The 22,707-nt window shown below is 40.3% G+C and overlaps 2 protein-coding genes across 4 annotated transcripts; both read left to right on the forward strand.

The window, feature by feature from the left end:
* The first annotated feature begins 7,259 nt into the window (after positions 1-7,259).
* tmpob (thymopoietin b) lies at positions 7,260-11,867 on the forward strand. Its single transcript, XM_063912564.1, has 6 exons — positions 7,260-7,893; positions 8,012-8,129; positions 8,864-9,019; positions 9,103-9,212; positions 9,300-9,403; positions 9,959-11,867. The coding sequence occupies exons 1-6, from the start codon at positions 7,660-7,662 to the stop codon at positions 10,341-10,343; spliced, it is 1,107 nt and encodes a 368-aa protein (XP_063768634.1). The 5' UTR covers positions 7,260-7,659; the 3' UTR covers positions 10,344-11,867.
* A 2,098-nt stretch (positions 11,868-13,965) lies between these two features.
* On the forward strand, positions 13,966-20,410 carry ldhbb (lactate dehydrogenase Bb). Of its 3 annotated transcripts, none has more exons than XM_063876252.1 (8): positions 13,966-14,190; positions 15,941-16,077; positions 16,899-17,016; positions 17,191-17,364; positions 17,455-17,628; positions 18,323-18,440; positions 18,774-18,897; positions 19,440-20,410. In XM_063876252.1, exons 2-8 carry the CDS (start codon positions 15,949-15,951, stop codon positions 19,605-19,607), a joined length of 1,005 nt encoding a protein of 334 aa, XP_063732322.1. In that variant the 5' UTR covers positions 13,966-14,190; positions 15,941-15,948; the 3' UTR covers positions 19,608-20,410. The 3 variants fall into 3 exon arrangements, with proteins under 3 accessions (XP_063732322.1, XP_063732314.1, XP_063732305.1); XM_063876244.1 differs by having other exon boundaries at positions 13,970-14,200; XM_063876235.1 differs by lacking the exon at positions 13,966-14,190 and adding an exon at positions 15,408-15,590.
* Positions 20,411-22,707: the final 2,297 nt, after the last annotated feature.

A 22,707-nucleotide genomic window follows, 5' to 3' on the forward strand; every position in this document is an offset into this window, starting at 1 on the left:
CATTGAGATTTGATGAATTTCCAGGTGAAACATGATATTTATGGCTGTTATTCCTTAACACACTTAATGAATTGAATGTGATTTACACACAATATCTCACTGTAGAAAAAAATATTCCAATGTCCAATTGTTTTATGTAATTTCATTTCATATTATTTACTGTCTTTAAACTTAGAAAATCAAAAATAAATTGCCCACAACATGCATACAACCTTTTGATTTTTCTTTCATCTAACCATGGTAATTTAACTGTAATTTGTTTAATATTTTCCTATATATATTAAATCTTAAACAATTTACTGATGGTCAAATCCTATCAATCACAGCCTCATGTGAACCATGGTTATTGAGATCATGCATCCTGACATGAATTTGCATAGTTCCAGTCAACATGATTATGTTCTCAATTTAGACTTCTTTTTTCAGATGGAAAATGCTCCGTCAGAAGGTGAAGTCCAACACTGCCCCCACCAGGAGTTCCCAGCAGGGTTCTGGGATCACACATCAAGGTCTGTCGCTGGCCCTCGACCCCTGCAGAGGCCTCTGTGACGGGGAGGAGCCCAGATTGAGTGGGCCGGAGGAGACAACACACCATAGCTGTGTGCAACTGCACAGTGAGTCCTTTCGCCCGCTGCCATGCTGTAGCTGACCGCAGGATTGTAGTGTTTACTTAAGAGCCGGTGCATAAGAGAAAGACGGACCACCGGCAGTCACCACCCGCCGGGCCCTGGGCAGGACCTGGGGCTCATCTTTGTTGAAAATGGCTCTGGAACCTGCCACCTCCCACCGGGATAGCCTATATTTAGCAACAAACTGAAAAACCTCTTCATTCTTAAAAAGCTGTTTAGGTTTCCATTGAGTGGGGGGGTTCAGAGGAGGACAGGCGGAGATGCTGTGGTCTGAGAGGTGCTTCTCTTTGCCCTGGACTCACCTGTACAACATATTTATGTTATTAACTCACCTAGGATAGAATTTGGCCTTTTTTTCCAAGGAAAATGTGGTATAATAAGAAAATGGATCCTGGGAATTTCAACAAGAGACACTGTTATCATTACAGCTAACCAGCGGCGTAAAATCAGAAGGTGAAAAATATAAACACATGTGAGCACACTGCCTATGCACTCCCTTTCTTAGACTATTTAGTCTGTGCATATTTAAGTCAAATTACCCATAAAACAACTCTAAGTCCAGACTCACAACACAAACTGATGGAAAAGGTTAAATATAACTATATTTGTATATACTGCATATAAGGTGCAGGTGTATGGAAAAAGGAATTCACATTGAAAAGCAGTTACATGAAACAAAACTAACCTTAACTTAGAAATGAATAATTAAATATAGATATATTGTCAATGATCCTACTTTTTTTTTTTTAACTATAATCTAAGATGTCTGTCCTAGGTCCAGGTTTCTGCTTTCTAGATTTCCTAAACCAATTTATTTTACTGGTCTGAATGTTAAAGACTTTTTTTCATAATTTGCTAAAGAAATCCTTATAAATTTGCTGACTCTGACTTTTTCTGTTTGCGTGCTGTTCTCTTCCCCACTTCTCCACGTCTCATTGAACTCGGGAGGAGGGCAAATCCAAGACAGGACATGCGTATTACATGTTTTCATTTGCCCTCATATATGCCTGAATAGTGAAACAATCCCTCTTTTCATGCCCATGGTCTCATTCAGTGGGTGGCGAGAGCACCACTATGATTGAGGATGAGGGAGCTTGGTGATTTTTTCCAAGGTGAGCACCTCATGGGAGATGACTGCTCGCTGCCATTAGTTTAAGTGCAGGAGTGTCAGTTAACCCGACACTGGCACCAGGAATACTTAATGCCAGATGGAGGGAGCTGTCCTTGAAGTCGTAACAAGCAGGCACAGAGAAACAAGCCTTTATTCAGTGTGAGAGAACATAGAAAAAATTGATAACTTAGCAAGGTTACCACAAAGTGTACGTTAAATCCCACATAGGAAAGGGAGGGATAAAGGAGATTGAAGGGGGTGGGGAGGGGCAACAGTCCAAAGTGGATAAAAACACAGTTTAGATGTTGCTGACTGTAATTTTTGATTGCGTTCAAAATACGCAGGAATATAAAACAAAGCAGCGGTTGTCATGCTAAAGCTGCTTAAGAGGTGTCAAATTATTGTACCTCAGCTGGATACATCAGTGTTGGAAGCCAGGGGGGGAGAAAAGAGCCAAACCCAGCAAACTTTGGCACATTTGTCCTTCACCGCTGGCACGGATGAGACACGCTGTGAGGCTTCAGAGCATCGATAGACCCCTGGGGTTTTACTACCCAAAACTATGAGCTGCTACACGAGCCGAACCTTCAACGCTACCTCCTGGAAGGACAGTAAACATGACGACAAGTGCTTTTTCGACACCGTGCGCCTCCTCGTCCACTGACCAAATAGTTCTGATGTAGGTCCAGCCTAAGAGCGGTCCATTCGGGCGGGCGAGACACTATGAGGCCTAAAAGTTTCAATTTTCAAGATTGAATAAATAAGATTATATCAGCTTGAAGTACCAGGTTTTTGGGGGAATGTATCCTGGCTGCAGCAGAGACGGAGCTGAGAGCTATTACTTAAAATAACTCAACACCAGGACCTCAAAACGACCAGTAAGGAAATTACAAACACAGTCATGTCAGTCTATGGAAGCACCTCACACAAAGGTCCCCAAAGAGCTTTCTTTTTGTCAGCTTTTATAAAATCTATTCCCTTTTCCTTTTTGATACCTAATTGAAAATTGAGCTTGAATCCTGCCAACAATTGCAATAAAATGCTGAATGCACTGAGCTGTTGGCACGTCCCCTGACCTGGCACTTCCACCCAGGAGAGCTGCTGAGTCTCTGTTGATTGTCTACTTCTCGTTCATTAGGGTATGGTTGATGCTGACGCTCCCTAACAGTGACTCCTCGCTTGAGTGAGGGTCCTATGAGCTCAGAGCCCAAGCATCCGACTAAGAGAGGAAACATTCGAGGGGCATGGCGGTGTCACAATCGACACATCACTGGAGGCTTTTGAGAAGTAGTTGGCTCTTCCCATACTGGTCCGGTACCAGTGTTCAGCCATGCGGACAGAAAAACTAAGCAGAGGCAGGTCTGTTGAGAGCTTCAGCCAAGTTAAGCACGGAAATATTTCTTTCCTGTTAACTCAAGAGTCTGGCAGTCACCTGTGTGAGGTTGCCCTTTCTTATAGTCGCCACCGGCCATTCGGTTCACTCGTGTCAGACGCGTGGAAAAAGGTCAACCCGGTGATGAACCATGAGCAAAGTTAAATAAGGGGTTTTTGAAATTGAACAGAGTTTTAGTATTTTGACCCCGTGCTGCACTGCGTATCGTTGGAGAAAGTGTTCTGTTTGCTGGTTGTGTTGGCTGAAATAAATTACCTTTGTTGTTAAAGGGTAGAGTTACAATGAGTTCCTGAAGACGCTGTCATGCAGGAGCCAGGTCTGCATTCAAACAGTGGATACATTTCTGTTTGGGCAAGGCTTGTGATTGTGTTTGGCGCACTGTAGCTCAATAGCACAAGCTCTACTTTGAATTGCAATAAAATATGTATTTTCCTCCACTTGGGGGCAGCAGAAACGAGCTGAGAAAAACATTAACATCACCTTGTAATGTTTATCTAGGGAACTTGTCAGCAGACATTGGATTATTTGCATTTCCAGTAGATGTGTTTCTGGACAGTTTCTGATGAATTGTCGGTGTACTATTCATTCTCTTCCTAACTCCTGTGGGAAATATCTGGCTCTTCAGCTGCTCAATGCTGTACTTTGTTTTGTTTTTTGTTGTTTGATGCAAACCAGAAAGGATGTTTGCACCATGACGGGTATTTGATCCATTGGAAGTATAACATTATTGATGATATCCGCTTTAACTATCCACACAGGGTGAATAAGTGGATAATGCGTTTTAGTGCATTTGCAGAAGAGGCACTTTCTGTCAGTGCATTACATTTTTAGGAGATGGATCTCCTACATTAAGTTTTCCCCCCAGTGTTCCAACATGTCGTCCCAGTGGTGCCTCACTGTGGAGCCTTAATAGAAATTCCTCATTCACTACCTGAAAGTTCACACACAGTAATTTTTGCCTTAAGTTCAGTGAGGACATGAGCAAGAAAGGCTCTGTACTGTCTCAATGGCCAAATAAAACGGGAAAAGCCCAAATCATAATAGTAATGCAAATATATGGAGGAGTACTTATGATACAAACAGGCAAGCGGCCAAATGGGCATCAACAAGGGCCAGAGAGGGAGTCTCATTTTTCCTTCTGACAGAAATGTCTACAACTAAGCTTGTGTCCTTTAGGTAGAGTTTGGATTGTCAACAGATGAAAATATACTGTGTGTGAGCACTACTGGATGGCTGTTTCCAGGCCAGGACACACAAATCTCAGTTCCTTTTGAATTACACTGCTCCCACTGCCTGCATCCTACCCTCCCTTTTGTACAGGAAACTGCCCAGGATTTGATCTTAATTAGTTTGGCACTGTGTAATAACATATTCTGAGGATTAGAGATTGTTGTAATAGACTAGTACAGGAAAACACACCTTTTCTTAGTTTTGGATGGCACAACAAAATGCTTTGGTTATGTAAAAACTCTTAATGTGGATTTTGTCACACTAAATTTAATGAAAATAAATGAAATATACAGCTGAGTGTTTAGTTATAATGTAAATCTGGACCATTCAACAGATGTGTGGCCATTAGATGATCATACGATGTGCTGAAATGTCATAACTAGGTATAACTAAGTACGTGTTTTGTTGTGTCAGTGGAATTGGATCAGACATCATCTGGGTGGTAAAGGTTGACTTTTCCTAAGCTACTTCTGCGGTTGGCTCAATTGGGATTTAGAAATGTTTAAAATCCAAGATAAACTTTACTAAGGAGCCTGTGTTCAACATTTTTCTTAGTGATCAAGAAACACTTTTAGTACATGGAAGTTTTAGTTTGAGATGTGCCGTCTTTCCAAACGCTTACCATTTAACAGCTCAATCCAACTTTCTTTAAGCAACTGGCGTTTATTTTTCCATAACTTGCTTTTTGTCTTTCACCTGCCAGTTGTTTCATTTGTTCCCTTGACTTATTTTACAATCATCCGTCAAGAAATGTCGTTGATTATACTGACCGGTCAACATCAGGTAGAGCGGTTCCATTTAAAATGAACTCATTCTGAAAACGTGAATGTTGACGATTAAAGAGCGGGCTTTGATCATTTTTCAGAGGCCATGACTGTTATGCTTAAAGAGGCACTCTCTATGATTCTTGGCCCATGCCTTATTTTCTGTATAAATTACATACAAAGAAAGCTTAAGAGGTGTTTCTCAAGGGCTCAACCTTTTTTATGCTTACACTCCATTGGCAAATACACTATGGAAAAGCTGAACTATACTTGAAGTGCTGTATTTTAGTGTGGTTTGGAACCGAGGTGGGGATCAATTGCTTGGTTTCTGCAGCAGCATCCCAGAAAACCCCAGAGAGGCAGGTCTGAAGGACAGGTGGGGAGCCACACAGTGCCACCTCAAACCGCTGTCCCCACGGTGGGAAGGGGGGGGGGGCTTCACCGCAGAGTTAGAGGCCTGAGACAGGCAGGAGGTCAAACACTGCCATGTCTGTGTGCAAGTGTGTAGGGCTGCAACTTAAGAATATTTTCATTATTGATTCATCTGTCAATTATGTGCTTCTACTTTTAATTTGGTCTTTTATTACTGACTAAAGGTATAAAGTTGTCAATAGTATGACAAAAGCAGGGACTGGGAGAAAGGTACTTTTGTGTCTTCTGTCCTTGATTTTACTTTTACTTCTATTACTGTAACATATGACTGTTCAGGTATAAAGATGGACCCAGGTCTAAATTAAAAAACAATGGTAATCTTGCTGATGCCATTGTGTCCCCTCAACTCTACTACTTTCGAAACTACTCTAAAACAAGTCTTGATTTTATACGTTTTATCTGAAGGTTGTACGCTCATTTCTTATTCTGTCTTTTACCATTTCCTTCTTCCTACAAAGTACGTATAAACTTCTTAGCGACATAGGGTTAGATCAAGTTTGCTTTCTGGCTGGTTTGATATTGAACTTGAAAAATCCCACAAAACTTGACCCATATTTCTTTTGAATATTGTGGCTCATGCTGCCCTCTTCTGTTATGGAGGCAAACTTCGTTTCAATAGCTCAACATTAATTCACTACTACATGATGTTATATCCTTGGTTATAACTTATTAAAAACACTCCTCAGTTTCCTTGGGACATTTTTTGAATCAACAAAAACATTTACAAAACGTTAAGGGCTATTCTTAAATCAATCTGTAAGAGCAGAAATGAATGGATCATATGCAAAATCCTGTTGAAACAATACAAAGTTACACAGTTACTGTGTGTACGAGATGGATTTCAAAAGATTGGACAGGATTCACATTGATGCCTTTACTGTTTTTACTGTAAACTGTCGACAGCCCATTGCAGTACAGAAAACCAAAAGATAGGATTGTTTAACAAAACTGCAAAGCCCACATTTTAAAACATACATACAAAATATAATAGCAATAAATCAATTCACAACATATTTAGTACATGAAATGACTTATGGTATACTATGAAGTGATCGCTAAATGATATTTGGGCTAAGGCTTTTGAATGTGTAAAACAGAAGTACATGATAATAATAATAATATTCCTTGATGAGCAAAGGGACTTGCAATTTGTTTTTTACAACAGATAGTATACACCATAAACAAACACATGTTGACTCTTAACACACCCACCCTCCCTTCTAAAAGTGTGACAAAAAGTTAAGGAAAATAATAAAAGGTGAAATGTAATAATGGACACAAAACTACAAAAGGGCATTCGAAAAATGATTTTATGATGTGAAGAAGTGACAAGATGATGTGGATGATAAACAAATTGGGTTGAGAATTGGAATGGTCATCTAAGAAATGCACTGAAGTGAAATGAAACATTGCTAAATGCTACACAGACTGAAACTCCCGGTATCAACCACTACAATCGAACCACTATTAGCATTGTTCTGGCGTCAATCAATGCTACTCAAAGGAATTATTTAAACTCGTATTTGTCTACTCCTTCAAAACACTCACGCCAGTTAAATCAAATACTAGTGTAAATAGCTTCTGCGGGATTTAACGCCCATTGTAAGCACACGGCCTGCTGCTGTTTCTTTGTGGCCTTCTCAATCAAAGCCAGCCAATCAGAGCGCAGCTTACTGGCATGTCTAGTCCAATAGCAGGGTTGGTTGTTGTTGGGGCCCTGTTGAGACCGCGGACAGACAGAGCACAAGTAGACCGGTGTCAAGCTAAGCTAATTCAATCAGATTTGCGCTTTTTTAGTTTTGATTGTTTGCATTTGTCCCGACTGCGGCACATGATCGTATCAGAATAAGAAATACCAAAGCTACCTGTTCATATATCAGCCAGCAGGCTAACACTTAAACCCGGTATTTACTTTGGTAAGCCGCTTCTTTGCTATCGAGCTAAATTGGCGCCAGTCGGGTGTTTGACAACAGCGCGATTCTGTCACGTTTCCCGGTGTTGTTGTTTGTAGCGGCTAAAGTGAACTGAGCTAGTTTCCGTTTAGGCGCAAACTGCAGAATAGACGAAAGCTCCACGATAGCTTAAAATAAAAAGTTGAGCATGGCTGAATTTCTGGAAGATCCGTCGGTCCTCACGAAGGATAAGCTGAAGAATGAGCTCACAGCCAACAATGTGGCACTTCCCAGCGGAGAGCACAAGAAAGAGGTGTACGTGCAGCTGTATCTGAAGAACCTCACCGTGCTGAACAATAAGAAGAGTCCGCCTGTAGACACCTTCTCCAGCGATGAAGAGTTACCCACTCCCGTGGTGTCCAACAAAAGTCGATCTGGAAGAGTAAGTTTTATTCAATTGTTTCCTTAATTCACGGATTAACTGTGAGGTGGTGCTGAATGATGGAATACGTTTAAATGACGAGTTGGTGAATGAACTGCAACCTAAATCTATCTTGCAGAAAGCTACCAAGAAGACAGATAAGCCTCGCTCAGAGGAAGCAGAGGTGACAGATCTCACGGATGAAGATTTAAAACAACAGCTGGCCAAACATGGTGTGGAAACGGGACCCATTGTTGGTGAGTTCATGGAGCCCTTTCTCACTCTTTTTCGGAACAAATACTTTTCCAGTATGGGTTTCGATTTCAGTTTTTTTTTTAAATACAAAGACATGAAATAAGTAATATATTTATTCAGCACTTGTGAAATCAGAAGTCCTTTATCCCACAGCGGGGACATTTACATTTCAAAGTAACAAAGCAATTTGCATAAAGTAAAACGGAAAATTAGTACTTTTAACTTTGTGTGGGCGTTTTTTAGATCTAGTAACCCGCATCAGTAAACAATACATTCACATTTTCACCAAGATAGTTTTAATAATGTTTTTTCAGAAATGTTGTGTGCCAAAAAGGTTGAAAGTTTAGACAATGCTTAAATTTAACTGTAGATTTTCAAGGCTAGGAATATCTTTGTATATCATTTATGGAAAATCTTGATTTTGCAACATAATCTGGTGTCTAATCTACATAATTGCATATGTAAAGCATACTAGCAGTGTTAACATGAACAGCCTGTCAAATAGGTGACATCATATATTGACATCTTTGGGCATTAAGACATTCTGTACACTTTGATTTTCAATAATTGCATTTGTAGTATTTTTTTAGATATGAGGAAAACTGCTTTTAGACTCTTAATTTGGTGCAAGTTATCAGGTTTATTGCATATAACTAATATGAACCAACTTATATAAAATCCTTCAATGTGTTACATGTTATTCATCCTTTATTGTCCCTTCCTCCTTTCCATACAGCCACCACCCGTAAGCTGTATGAGAAGAAGCTGCAGAAGATTTTGGAGCAGCCTCCAGCTGAGCCTGAAGCTCCTACAGCGGTCACAGCTCTCCCCAAGGCCGACAGTAACCAGAACGGAAACACAAACTCTGACCAGTACAGTGACAAGGAAGATGGTAAGCTGAGCTGTCAAAGCTTCACTCTTGTTGTTTATTCACTTAAACTTTGTTGTTTGCTTAAACATTACGTGTGTTTTCAGAGGAGATTACTACCCCTGAACCAGAGCCCATTCCTGTGGTGGAGAAGTCTGTGAGAAGCCGAGGGAAGGTTCCAGTCACGGCCAGAACCAGCAGCAGACGACAAGCTAAGGTGAGACATATTTAACAATTTCCAATATTAGAAATAGGAGTGTATTTTAAGTTTGATTTAACACTACCTTTCCAATGACACTGACAGGTGGTGGTGGAGGAACTTCTTACTGAGGAAACCCCGAAGAAGGCCAGCGAGGGTGTGGTTGAAGATATCCTTGCCAATGAAATAAACACACCAACAGGCTTGAGGTAACGGGCATGAATCATTTACTGCACATTGTTTGTTGTGATCCAAGCAGGGTTGGTCTTTGTGCCAGATGTGACTGCTAACTCCGTGACAACTGAGCAAATGTACACTTCAGCTCTGTATGATGTGCTTGAATGAAGAGCTGCTACAATTAGTTGACATATGAATATACAGTATGTTTTATAATTGGCAAACCTTCATTAACTGCCAAATATTTAGTCAATTCTTAAATTAATTTTTCATGGAGAAATGGCAGCTAATGCCTTTTTCGGCCCCTCAGATACGAAGACTTGGTGCCTTTCTCTGTTTTGACTCTTGAGTATGTTTTGGTTTTGATTTCGCAAAAGAAGACCGCAACTATGCTTTCAGAAATAGGGATGGAAGTTTTTCAAATGTATTTTAGAAGATTTTCTAAAACAAACGATTACTCTGAAAAATAAATGGCTTTATTATTTGATAACAAACCTAGTTTTTGGTTACAAACCTAAACAAAAGCTCCAGAAAATCTACTTTGTGTGTCTCCCCTAAAAGATTGATTCTCTTGTTTCCCTGTTCAGTGCAACCTGCAGGCGTCCGATCCGAGGGGCAGCTGGTCGGCCATTGCAGCCAAGTGATTACTGGCTGGATGAGTCCCGTGTGCAGCGCAGCGTCCACTCTGAGACCCGCTCTTTCTCCGAGTCTTTCTCCAGGGGGGGCAGCTCCGTCTCCACGAGCAAAGCGCCAGCCCAACGAGGCTTCCTGTCCATCTTGCTCAAGCTCCTGCTCCTTGTCGTGGTGGGTGGTTCTCTCTTCTATGCGTACCAGAACCTGGATGCAGACAACATCAACACCCTCAAAGGTCTCCTGGACAGCGTTATTGTCCCCCTTCAAGGCGTTGTGAAGAACGCAGCCAGCTACCTGGGCATCGGCAGCAGCGGTGCCCCGAAGATCGCCGGCAAGTAAAGACGCTCAGCAGTCTCTCACACCCACACCACCTCCCTGCCGCCTGCCACACACACCACAGCCCACGCAGTAAACTTGGCTTCTCTTTACCCATGTGTATTTGGACAGAGGTTACAGATTTAATTGTAGCCATGAACTTTCTCCTCTCTGGACTGCAGCATCCTTCACACCACAAGAGGGACACAGTAGCTTCTGGATAACACTGTTTTGTGGCAGTCAGAAGAGACTCGTTTAATGTTGATTTTAATCTGTGAATTGTTTGTGTCTGTGTGTATTTAACCCCTTGTATGTAGAAAAACCGGTGCAAAATGGAGAGGCCAGTTTATCCATGCATGGTTGTAGTTTATGAAGGTCATACTGTAGTTTCTAACTCTGTGCCAGGCTTTTTTCTGACTGTGAAGTGCCTGGACACGCTTAGCACGTAGTGCCCTCCCAGTTTCAAGCACAGAGCAGTGCTCCTAAACCAGAATGTTTTTGTGTTTCCCAATTAATTTGAACACTTTCTCTGTAGCCATACAGTTAGGTAGTGACTCATTATTTCAATGGTGCTCAGGTCAATTCAGCTCATAGTTTTTAGGGGTTTTTTTTTTATGTGGGCCGCGCTGGGTGGAGACTCGGTAATCAGGTTGTATCACTGTATGAGGAAAATCCGCCCAAGTCCAGGCTAAGGTATATTTGAAGAAAAAAAAAACCAACTGCTGATCACAGCTGTTATCATTGTAAATGGGGCTCTCTTTAACCATGAAAACAAGTATTTTCTGTTCACTTCCTTATCATGATTATTTACTTTTATCACAATATTCTCATCAAGTTCTTAATGAAACGTTTGGTTATTGATCATGTACCGCTTATTTGACATTTCCTCCTTAGGGAAACTGAAGTTGCTGTGTTCAATTTTTTTGATTTGTGATTTTCCAGCCCTGCCAGTGTGCTGATTTGAGTTTACATGCTTTGGGTTTTAGTGCTTTTGTGGTGCTTTCTTTGTTTTGTTTCTAGATTTCTGATCCTTCAGTCCTTGGTGCAGGATTGGCTGTTTATAGAGCACCCACATAGCCCCCCTCAATCACTGCATGTATCTGCAGAGGCGACACATGGAGAATGTGACTCCTTTTTGGGACAGTAAATCAATGTATCCTCTTCAGACCTCTTTGACGACTTCTGCCTGAGCAAATACCCACGATGAAGAGACTGTTTGTTACCTGCAGGGAGGGAGGATGCGTTCACATGAAGTGATGATGGGCGTGGAAAGATTTCTGAGGCATCTTTGTTTCTATTTTGATATTTTTCTAAAATGGAGTGTTGAATTTTTTATAGCACATTTTAAGGTAACATTTGAAAGCAATATGTAAAACATGAAAGTGATACTGTATTTTAATTTTGCTGACTTAACGCGAGTGATTAATTATCAGGCAGCTCCCACAAAGGACAGAAACAACTAGGGTTATGTGGTTAAGGATTTTTAATCTGTTTATTTATGATGATTATGAAGCATTTTATCATAAAATAAACGTGGCTGTTACCAGATATGTGTTTTTCTTTGTCTTGTTTAATCCTGTCTGGGAACCCCAGCGATTTGTGTGTCTTGTAAAACATCTATACAATGCTACGAAACATTTTCCACACTCATCTATTGTATAGGCAGCGTGGTGTGGTTAGGGCGCCGGCTGCTGGAGTGGCGGGAATGGCCAGACAGCTGATCAGAATCAGGTAATGAGTCACTGAATAAAAGCATGGTTGTAACCTGGTTCTGGTATTTTTTTTGCAGTAGACTGGGTCCTGAGAGCGGACTGTCTCCCCTCCCACGCCCGACGAGAGCGACCAATTCTTTTCCTGATTTAAATTGCCCGTTATAAATGTACACAAACAATGTCATGCTACTATTTACACACTACTATTCAGGGGTTATGTAGAAGATGCGTCTAAAAGTGGAAGTGTCGCATGCCATCTCAAATCAAAGTTCATTTAAAACCATTTCAAATACAATTTTAAGAAATCCTCTTAAAACAGAATATTAATGAAGCCAAGAAAATGTTGTTGAGGGTGATTAACTGTAAGTAAGGTTTCAGATCACATTTCCTCACTGTGCTACATTTTATTCTATTCTTATGACCTCTGTCCACTTTAAGGTTATCTAGCATGACAGCTTGACCGGGCAAATCTTCAGCCCCCCGCTGTTCACCCTGTCGGGGGCTACCGAGGCAACGGCAACATTGAACGTATCAGTTTATAGTGAATTTAAAGTACTGTTTAATCTCTTAATGTCACACATTTCTGTTTCTCAGTGCCCACTAGTGTCTCCTGTCCAGTGATTCCCTCCAGGTGCTGAGGGAAGAAGAGCTGCTCCTCTGCTTAATGTGAATGAGACAGACCTCCATTGTCTTTCCATCGAATACTGATATTAACGTAGCTGTGGGACCGACTACACACACTGCTGAGGCCTTTCGTTAAGTCTCGGATGGTTCAGGTTGACCTTACATGACCTGGGTCACATAGCATGAATCTCTTTGGTCTAGTCTTAGCGTTTTTAAAACCATGAAATAATAATCTAGAATATATTTAAATACCATACTTAGGTCATTGGATACTAAATTGAGACCCAAATACTATGTTTTTGTTTTACCTGTGGGCAATTCCTGAGTGCAACACGTACAATTGAATCATTTTTAATGAGACGAAGGAACTTTTGACTATTCTGAGGTGGGCCACATGATTTTCCTCAAACACTAATAGCCATTATTTTTGCAATGGAAGGCTGACAGCTATCTGAGTGTTGCTGTAGAGTTCATCAGATGTTTGTTCTACACTTTCCTCTGCAGTGGTTGTGCTCTAACTTGGATTCTCCCCCTGCTGGCTCGGTGGTGTCTCTTCTTTACTCAGAAATGCAGCTCAGCAGTCAGTCTCAAGGCGCTCAGATTTCAGGGAGAGTAACCGGATGAAACCTTTTATCCCAACCTAAAATCCATCTGTTCTGGAGGAGCTGTTGTTATTATTATTTATTTTTTGGTAAGAACGCAATAAATGCAAACTGCAGAGCACATTTTAGAGCTGACATGATTTAGCAAAAATAATGGTGATGGCATTTTTCTCAGGATTAATGTTATTAGAAAAATATGAAAATAATTAAGTTATCCTTTTATTTTACAATGTTCAAATAATTGAAACACTTAACCCACAAAAAAAAGTAACAGCATCCCATTTTTACATTTGATGTTGGATGCACCACTGTCTAGACTTTTGTTTGGGAATTATTGATTTGGATCCCAAAATGTCTCTCTTTTATTTTAATTTCTATGTCTGCAGTCCTTTTTATACAGATTGGCAGGGGGCCAGCAAATGAGGAACAATTGGAACATGCTTTCATTACAAGGACAATGGGATTCATCTTGATAACACAGATACAAACCATTCTGCTGTTCGTTACACATCATGAAAGTCGATTTTCTTAAGAACCCATTGAAGAACAGATTTAGGATAGTACTGGTGATTGAGGCCCAAGCAGTATAACAAAGTAGGTTGATGTGTTTCTATGTGGGTTTGCACAAAAGGCACACATCTAAATGATTTAGTAGTGTGTGGGACCTTTGTTTAACCATATTCTTTTTTCATTCTGTTTAACAGGAACTATGTGTTGCTTTTGGTGGGCGTTGTAAGCAAGGTGACCCTTGGATCTCCAAACGGAGACTTTGTAAAGGATGGAGAGGCTTAGTCAATTAAATCCAGTAGGCTGCAGCCTGATCACAAAACAGGAAGGGGAACAGGCACAAAGTACTTCACGCTGAGGGTTAGTGTTACCGAACTGAAGAAAGGACAAGGACTTGAACTCAAGTGGACCCTCAACACAAAACAGGTGAACAGAGGTGGGTTTCTTTGAAAAAATCAGCATGACACATTTAAAGTGGATTTAGGTCTGTTGTGTCTACCTGTGGGGAAAGTTATGATGTGTAATCTTCTCTTTATAAAGTGATAACAGGTACATTTCTAGAGACTGTTTTCCATGCAGATTTGGTCCTTTTTTGTCTTTGTAGAATTCAAAGGAAATCTATCCATCCACTTTCTATGATAACACCCTCTCAACTATGCAGAAAAATGTAGAAAAAATCAGAAATGGATTCACAAAAACAAATAAAAATATCTCGTTTGCAGGTTTTTGGGAATGCATCTTTCTTGTATGTATTTGGCTTTAAATGTAGTTTATCTGCAGCCCTTTTCACTCATCCAATAATTACCTATATAATAAAAAGGGGTGTTTTGACATGTTAAAATATAGTTTTCAAAGTGAATGTATTGTCCCTTTATTGAAGTGGTACTAAGAGTGTCTGTTTTTGGATTACAGTTCTTAATGTGCCCTCTTCTCAGCGCTGTCTTAGTTCAAGTTCACTTAGGTCCCTTAACTTTCTTAGTCGCATACAAACAATCGGCAGCTGAAACTTTGGCTCCTCGATCATTATTCAGGTACCAACAATGTTTTCACTTTGCCTAATTAAAGGTTATGACACATTCTGGCCCTTTGGTGAACTTGCAGGCTTAAGCCACCTTATTACCTCCTCATGTTTACTTGCTCTGAGTCCATAGCGCTTTCTCCTGCTAATCCAGTTTCACTCAAGGCTAATGAATGTACACTGCTAGTGGGACTTGTATTTTCCTCCAGAAATGTTTAATTATGAGGGAGATTGCTGGTTTTTGCAGATGTGCAACGTATCATATAAATATTTCAAAATGTGTAATGTGCTAAAGACTCAGTGGCTACCAGAAAATACATCATTCAGATTTCTGCCTGTTCTTATTAAACTGTGGCAATATTATAGCTGTAAAAGAGAAAGTGCATTTTACTCCACATTTGTAAAATACTTCAAACAATGTGTGTGATGTAAGTAATTTGTTATTGTTCTCTATAGACTTCCTATAAGAGGCAAGGTGCTCATCTGTAGTTCAGGTGCAGCAGATGGAGGCCGCGTTAACGGATTACCGTAACTCCTTTAACTGTCTGCAGTCAGTCAGTGAAGTTCAGCATCAGATTACAGTGCTCTGTCCTAGGTTTGGGGAGGGGAGGCGGGAGAGAGAGGGGGAGAGGAGAGGAGCCGGCCCTGAGTCACATGTGCTACCACTGCAGCTGACCGGATTGCAGACAGGGAGTGTGGGAGGTGTTGTGGATGCAGGCGGTTACACACCTTTAGGTATCCTGTCACTCTGCCATGCTGATTACATGCTGGTATTTATACATCTCAGCTCGGAGCATCGCCAAACAATGCAAGTATTGCTGCTGTTTTTCTTAGTCAGGCTGCTTGGCATTTCAAGGTGAACCCTGTAGAAAGGTGTAAAGGAAAATGTGTTTGCCTTATTTGTTTTGTAATGGATTGAGAAGATAGCAACGTCAAGCTTCTATTAGAGCTACTAAGATCAATGTCATCCCTCTACACTGGAGTCATCCTGATTCTAAATGCAGTATTTATGAAGTTAAAGCACGCAGCCTGCTTTCTGGATGCAGGACTGTTCCCCTTACTTGTGTCCTTGCTTAGTGTTCCTCACTTCTCTGCAGTCGACATGTTTTTTGACCAGATGCATTCTTCTCTCCCCTTATATTATTTTACCTTCCCCAGATTTGAACATGGCCTCAATTATGCAGAAGCTGATCACCCCTCTGTTCAGCGGTCCTCCTGAGCTCCCCAGGAATAAAGTGACGGTGGTGGGAGTGGGCCAGGTCGGCATGGCCTGTGCTGTCAGCATCCTGCTCAGGGTAAGAGCCCCGCTGGGTTTGCAGCTGCTTTGATTACCCTCGCATCTGCTGGTGTGGTAGGACAGGGTAATAACTCACAGGCACCAGATTATGACTGATCTCTGGGTGTCTGATCTTGTAGAAAAGGCTATGGACTTTTAGGTTTACAAGTGGTTTTCCCTGTTTATTTAATGCAGGTTTTAGTTTGATATGTTACAATTAGACATAAAGGTTTATTTTATCTGAATTAAGTTTGAGAAATATTACAAATAATAATAACTTTACTTTGAATTAAATTCAAGTGTTTACAAACCGAAAACATCAAATACACAGTTCAATTACAAATAAAATAACAAAGTAATTTCAAACTTAGCCTAAATAGAAACCTAAATGCCAGCAATTATATCATTTTTAGATTAAATAAATCAACAAAGGCATGAAACAACAATAATAATATTATTTTACTCAAAAGAAAGCTTTTTAAAGAGTTTATTTTATCCTTTTTTTAAGAAACTTTTTTGTTGTCAGCCATCTTGTCTTGCATTTTCACACAGCAATCCTTCAGTGAAATAATTATCACAATTTGTGCTCCATATATAATTGAGTTTCACCTGTGTAAAAGTTTCAAAGCATCATAAGCTGTGGCCTTATAGGAGAACAGACATGCAGAAACAGGGTTTAAATGAGCAGTGGTTGTGCCAGGTGGAGGTTATACCATAACAGTGGGTGAGGTAGATATTCAGTCCCTAAAACAGACTGAGTCTGAAACTTCCTATTGAGACTTTTTCATTGATGAATGAGTAAACTGTGAGCTGTTGTTCTGAGCTTCCTGGTGTGTGCAGGAGCTGACAGATGAACTGGCACTGGTGGATGTGATGGAGGACAAGCTGAAAGGAGAGATGATGGACCTGCAGCACGGCAGCCTCTTCCTCAAAACCCCCAAAATAGTTGCAGACAAAGGCATGTTTATACGTCAGATACCCTATGAATGATATATGAACAAACTCCTCTTTAACATGTTTTCATTCTACTCACGAAAAATATCTTTTTGCCTGTAGTATCTTGATAGCTGGGATTAGATATTCATCTGAGGACACTTAAACATTCACATCATGTACCGCTCCTCTCTTTCAGATTACTCTGTGACGGCAAACTCTCGCATCGTGGTGGTGACGGCTGGAGTTCGTCAGCAGGAGGGGGAGAGCAGGCTGAACCTTGTCCAGAGAAACGTCAACATCTTCAAACACATCGTCCCTCTCATCGTCAGATACAGCCCCAACTGCATCATCATCGTGGTTTCCAACCCAGGTGCGGTCCACCACACATTTCTACATCCTGTTTTACTCTCTCACACAGCAGTCACAGTGCTCAGCCTCTAATGCCAACTCTCTTCTACAGTCGATGTGCTGACCTATGTGACCTGGAAACTGAGTGGCCTTCCCAAGCACCGAATCATCGGCAGCGGCACAAACCTGGACTCGGCTCGCTTCCGCTTCCTGATGGCGGAAAAACTGGGAATCCATCCCAGCAGCTTCAACGGCTGGATCCTGGGAGAGCACGGAGACACCAGTGGTGAGGAGGCAGAGGATTTTTGATTGGTCAACCCTCTGAATGCTTTTATGTCGTTGTGAAACACTGAAAGTTATTATGGTTTTGAAATTTCCATTTGTGTTCATTTTGTTTATTTAATTTTAGTTAGCTTCCAGAGTTTTAGCCACCATTAGTTTATTTATTTAGTTTGATATTTTTAGTTTGTTCTTTTGTTGGGGATAGGTATAATGTCTCAGAAGTTTGTAGCTACTCATACATACAAAATACATGGTAAGAGAACTGTGTATTAACAGCAGTAGTTTTTAATTATTTTAAATTAGGAAAAGTCTTTCTCTACCACACTCTGAATAGTTTGGTTAAATAATCTCCAATAAAATGTACATCATGTTCTTGTTTTCACACAATTAGACTTCTAATGGAAAACTTGGGGATCAATTGGTGGGTTATAGCATCATAATGTCATCTCCTGTAATAGCTCGTCCATTCAGTTTTTGAAGAGTTGACGAAAATGTTGTCCCCTTTCTTCATAGTAGAGAGATATTATAGGTTAAAGATGAAATTCATTTACGATCATGCTGATTTTGTTTAATTCCCTCTTTAGCTAGATGATATCCTTTCGGTAGAGTTTATGATTTTCTGGAAGGATTTATAATCCCTGTGCAGAGTGTGGCTGTGTGAATCGATGAACGGAATTTGATGGTTGTGTGTGTTTCAGTTCCTGTGTGGAGTGGAACCAACGTGGCCGGGGTAAACCTGCAGACGTTAAACCCGGAGATCGGCACTGAGAGTGATGAAGAGAACTGGACGGAAACACACAAGATGGTGGTGGACAGGTCAGTGTCTTGTCTGATTGGATGGTTTTAATTGTGATGTGCTTTAAAAAGTAGTTGTAGTTTAAAGAAATTAAAATAATGTAAGAGAATTGGATGGTGAAAAGATATTAAAGAGTTCACTATGCATTCAGTGCTATCTCTCTCTTGATGTCTTTTTCATCAGTGTAGAGGACAGAAGCAGCTTTCCCCAGGGAAATCAGCTTCTTCTTGTTGCTTCAGTTTAGTTTTAGCATGTCTCATCTGCTTTATCCCCATAACTTTAAAAAATCCAAACTTTAAGCAGTCTGAAATCTCAGCCCAACCTTCTCTGTTTCTGGGCCTTGTGCCCCTCAGTGCCTACGAGGTGATCAAACTGAAAGGCTACACTAACTGGGCCATCGGTCTGAGTGTGGCCGACCTGACAGAAAGCCTCATCAGAAACATGAACCGGATCCACCCGGTCTCCACCATGGTGCAGGTAACAGCTTCTCACACTCTTTCAACTTCCCACGACACAGCCTGAAGCAAGCTGTGCCTTTACGTCTCAAACCTTTTGTATAGTGAATTCATGTGTGAAGAAACAAATGAAATACTTATTATTTGTAGTTTCAAGCCTTTGCATTCAGACTCTCATTGTGGCTTCCTTTGCAGCTTACATTACACAAGTTGGATGACAAAGAAATGTTCACTGTTTCTCCAATTATGTAATTGTTTCTGTGTAAATGAAGACACAGTATAGCAGACAGTGGACATGTGTGTCCTCTGTAATCTTATAACAAAGCTTTGTTGAGTATGGGTTCATTCACTCTCACTGGGGGAAATATGTAGTTTAGGATTTATCTGATAAATCTATTTACTTTGCCCTATAGGTGGTTTAACAGCTGGATAGATTAATCTCACTTCTCTAGGTTCATACTTTTTAAATATGAGCATAAGGTTTAACATTGTTGTTTCCTCTCTATCTGACTTTGGGCTGCCTGTTCTCATACAGACACTGACGTTGTGTTTCATTATCTGCAGGGCATGTATGGCATCAGTGACGAGGTGTATCTGAGTATGCCCTGCGTGCTGAACGGCGGCGGCGTGGCCAGCGTTGTCAACATGACCCTGACAGAGGATGAGGTGGCCCAGCTGCAGGAAAGCGCCAGCACACTGTGGGACATCCAGAAGGACCTGCAGGACGTCTAGCTGCACGGCAGGGGGCGACGTAGCTGAGCCCTCCTGCTGTGTTAACACTCTGCGTTCACTAACACAGCTCTACCTTCAAACCACCGCCCACTGTAGACTCACAGGGATGTTAATCCCGTCAGATTTAGCTGTAGCTGTAGCTGTCATTGTCTGATGGAGGGGAGTGCTGCTCTGACTCATCTGTCCCCGGCTGTGCTGCTGTGTGGGAACATGTGTCACTCGTGGCGTTTCGATGTTTTATAAAGCAAGTTCAGTTATTCAATAGTGAAGGGAAAACCAAAAGGTTTATCTAAAAGGGTGAAATTAATCCTATAATGCTATGCACACAAAGCTCATGAAGGCATTTCACTGATTCACTCCCTAATAATAGTTTTATTTGGACGTAATATCACCGACAGAAATCCTATGAGTCTTTATGTGTATAATCCAACGAGAATAAGAACATTTGGACAAATATTAAAACAGCTGTACAACAGAATAACGGAGGATCATGATTAAAGCTGTGAACAGGCATGCTGCAGCTATTTCTACAATGATATAGTATATATGTTATATTTCTGTACATCTTTAAAGATAGACATTTGCATAACACCTGCAGTGGAAAAGTGGCATTGATCAAACGTAGAGGAGACACTGTTATGAATAGTGTGTTTAATGATGGGATTGTCTGGCACAGATATTTATGCACACGGTGCAAAATAAAGTTGATACCATATTTCCTCCCACATTAATCAGATCTCACATGTCTGGTAAGTTTATTGTATACAAATATACAAATAAAATAAAGGTGTTTAAAATACTGACCCTTTATTGTACTTGTGTCTTTTCAATGACAATATGTAAATGTTTAGCCAGGTTACTTCCTGTGTGTCCTCCAGTCAGGTGATCATGTGGTAAACATAGGAGGCATATGCATATACAAATTAAGTATTATTCAGAAATATATCAGTCTAAAAAACATGATTCAAACTCTTCTCAGCTTGTGACCTTTGTTTGACTTCAGGCTGCCATTTACAATACAACTAATTGTGCCCCTTCTCTCAGAAGGCGTGATGATGAATGGCTGAATGGTGTTCATCGTGGTGTTGATCGTGGTGTTACTCTCTTGTGGAGTGTGAATTCATTAGTTGTTGCCCCAAGCTGACACAAATCTGTTTTATAATCAATGGAAAGTCATGCAACGGTAAAATACGCCCACTCTATGTCACCTCACATACAAGGCAAGGGAATTTTATTTATTTCACACGTTGAATTACAAGTGAACTCAAACAGTAGTAACACATAGAACATCGTAATGAAAACAAGACAATAAAAGGAGAAATTGTCTTCACAAATAATTCAGATTCAGCTCTTGTTCATCTGGGTAATTATATGGATTGCCTGTACCTGAGAAACACAAAGAAAGAAACAATTATAACCTAAAATTGCTCAGATGAAGTGATTTGGCGGTGATATCTGTCAGGGTTTTACCTTTCTCCACAGCTCGCAGCAGAAGCTCCAGAAACATGGAGGACAAATTCAAACCCAGTCCATCTCTTTGAGGCACTGCAGAGACATTGTGACACAAACCAAGATAAGAAAAACATGCCCTAGGAAGGAAAATTTCACCAGCATAAAGATAGATAAAGATGCAATAAATCTGATTTATACTCCCTGTATATGAATATTAACATGAAGTCATAGTATCGAACTGAAGCATGTTTTTAGGTGACCACTTTCTGACAAATTGTTATAAATAAAACATGTGTAAGTCCATTTAATAAGTGGCTTTGTTCATTGTTAATAAATCATATACCAACTAGAACAGTCAGTTACACTATTAGCCATTAATAGGAACACATTTTGAGTAGCCAGGTTATACAAAAAAAGCTGCTCGCTCACCTGGGTGTAAAGTCTCTCCCTCCTCTCTGCTGGTGCGCTGCAGAACTGATCGAGGTCCTTCTGCAAAACATCAACATCAAACACAGTTTCCTCCCAATATGACAAAGACCTCTCAAAATCAGACAATTGTACATTTGTCTCTCCTTACTTGCTCCGGTTAGGTATAACATGGCCTGAGGAGTCCAGTTTCTCTGCTGAATTTTAATGTAAAAAATGTTTCCATTATAATTATATTCCTTAACGTTTGAATATAAAAGTAAAATGACTTTGACCCACCTGTGGTGCACTCCAACACTGAGCAGCCAAAGTCACCACAAGCAGCATGACAATTAGAGACATGGTTGACCTCTGAAATGACAGGATTACAAATAATATTACTACTAACAATAATTGAAAAGAAGAAGAGGAAAGCCACGCCATCACCATTATTACAACATGATGTAGTTATAAGCAGATTTTAGGACTTTTAGGGAGCTTATTAATGTAAAAAATACTTTATATTCATGAATATATCTTTAAGATCACCTACAGTACAGTGTGATATAAACAGTTTCATATGCTTATGACAATAAAGGGGCATAAATCAAAGCGTATAAAATTACTTATTTTAACACTAAATTTTCTGATTCATTGATATTTTAAGGAAAAGTACAATCATATTTTTTTTACTTGTGTGGCAAATTTCAAAACTGACATTTATTGCTTCATAATAGCAACAGAATCCAATAAATATCTTTATAAAAGCAGCATAAAATTAACTTTAAAAATCAGTTAAATTATAAGATATTAAAATAATAAAACTGTATTATTTATTAGAAGAAATACACAGCAGGAATTTATCACGTAAGAATACTTACACCCATACACAGACAACATCACCAATACTTATAATAAAAACAGTAGGACAAAATAAGAAGAAGCTTACCTTTGATTAATTAATGGGATATTAATGTTGTCGTGCTCTCCTGCAGGATGTGTGATTTGTGCTTCCTCTCTCACTTCTGTTACTTTATAAAAAACAATCAGCTCATTAATATGCAGCGTCGTCACTGAGGCTAATTGGTCTCATTACGTCTCACATGACGAGAGTGACAGGGGATGTTGAAACTGTCGCTGGTCATCAATCGCAGACACACGAGTGATGGAAACTTTTAAAGGCTCCCTCGAGCAGGGCAGGGTCTTCCTGGGGTCACCTAATGAAGACGACACCGGTCGGGTT

Source organism: Eleginops maclovinus, chromosome 2 (genome assembly GCF_036324505.1).
Source record: "Eleginops maclovinus isolate JMC-PN-2008 ecotype Puerto Natales chromosome 2, JC_Emac_rtc_rv5, whole genome shotgun sequence".
Lineage (NCBI taxonomy): Eukaryota > Metazoa > Chordata > Actinopteri > Perciformes > Eleginopidae > Eleginops > Eleginops maclovinus.

What these genes read in the sequence shown, in the direction of transcription:
- ldhbb (XM_063876235.1), top strand. Translation starts at nt 15,536, where the DNA reads ATGCTGATTACATGCTGGTATTTATACATCTCAGCTCGGAGCATCGCC. An exon ending in CATCGTGGTTTCCAACCCAG is followed by an intron (nt 17,365 to 17,454) that starts GTGCGGTCCACC and finishes TCTCTTCTACAG; the next exon opens with TCGATGTGCTGACCTATGTG. An exon ending in CACAAGATGGTGGTGGACAG is followed by an intron (nt 18,441 to 18,773) that starts GTCAGTGTCTTG and finishes TGTGCCCCTCAG; the next exon opens with TGCCTACGAGGTGATCAAAC.
- tmpob (XM_063912564.1), top strand. Translation starts at nt 7,660, where the DNA reads ATGGCTGAATTTCTGGAAGATCCGTCGGTCCTCACGAAGGATAAGCTG. An exon ending in ACAAAAGTCGATCTGGAAGA is followed by an intron (nt 7,894 to 8,011) that starts GTAAGTTTTATT and finishes TCTATCTTGCAG; the next exon opens with AAAGCTACCAAGAAGACAGA. An exon ending in GGAAACGGGACCCATTGTTG is followed by an intron (nt 8,130 to 8,863) that starts GTGAGTTCATGG and finishes CTTTCCATACAG; the next exon opens with CCACCACCCGTAAGCTGTAT.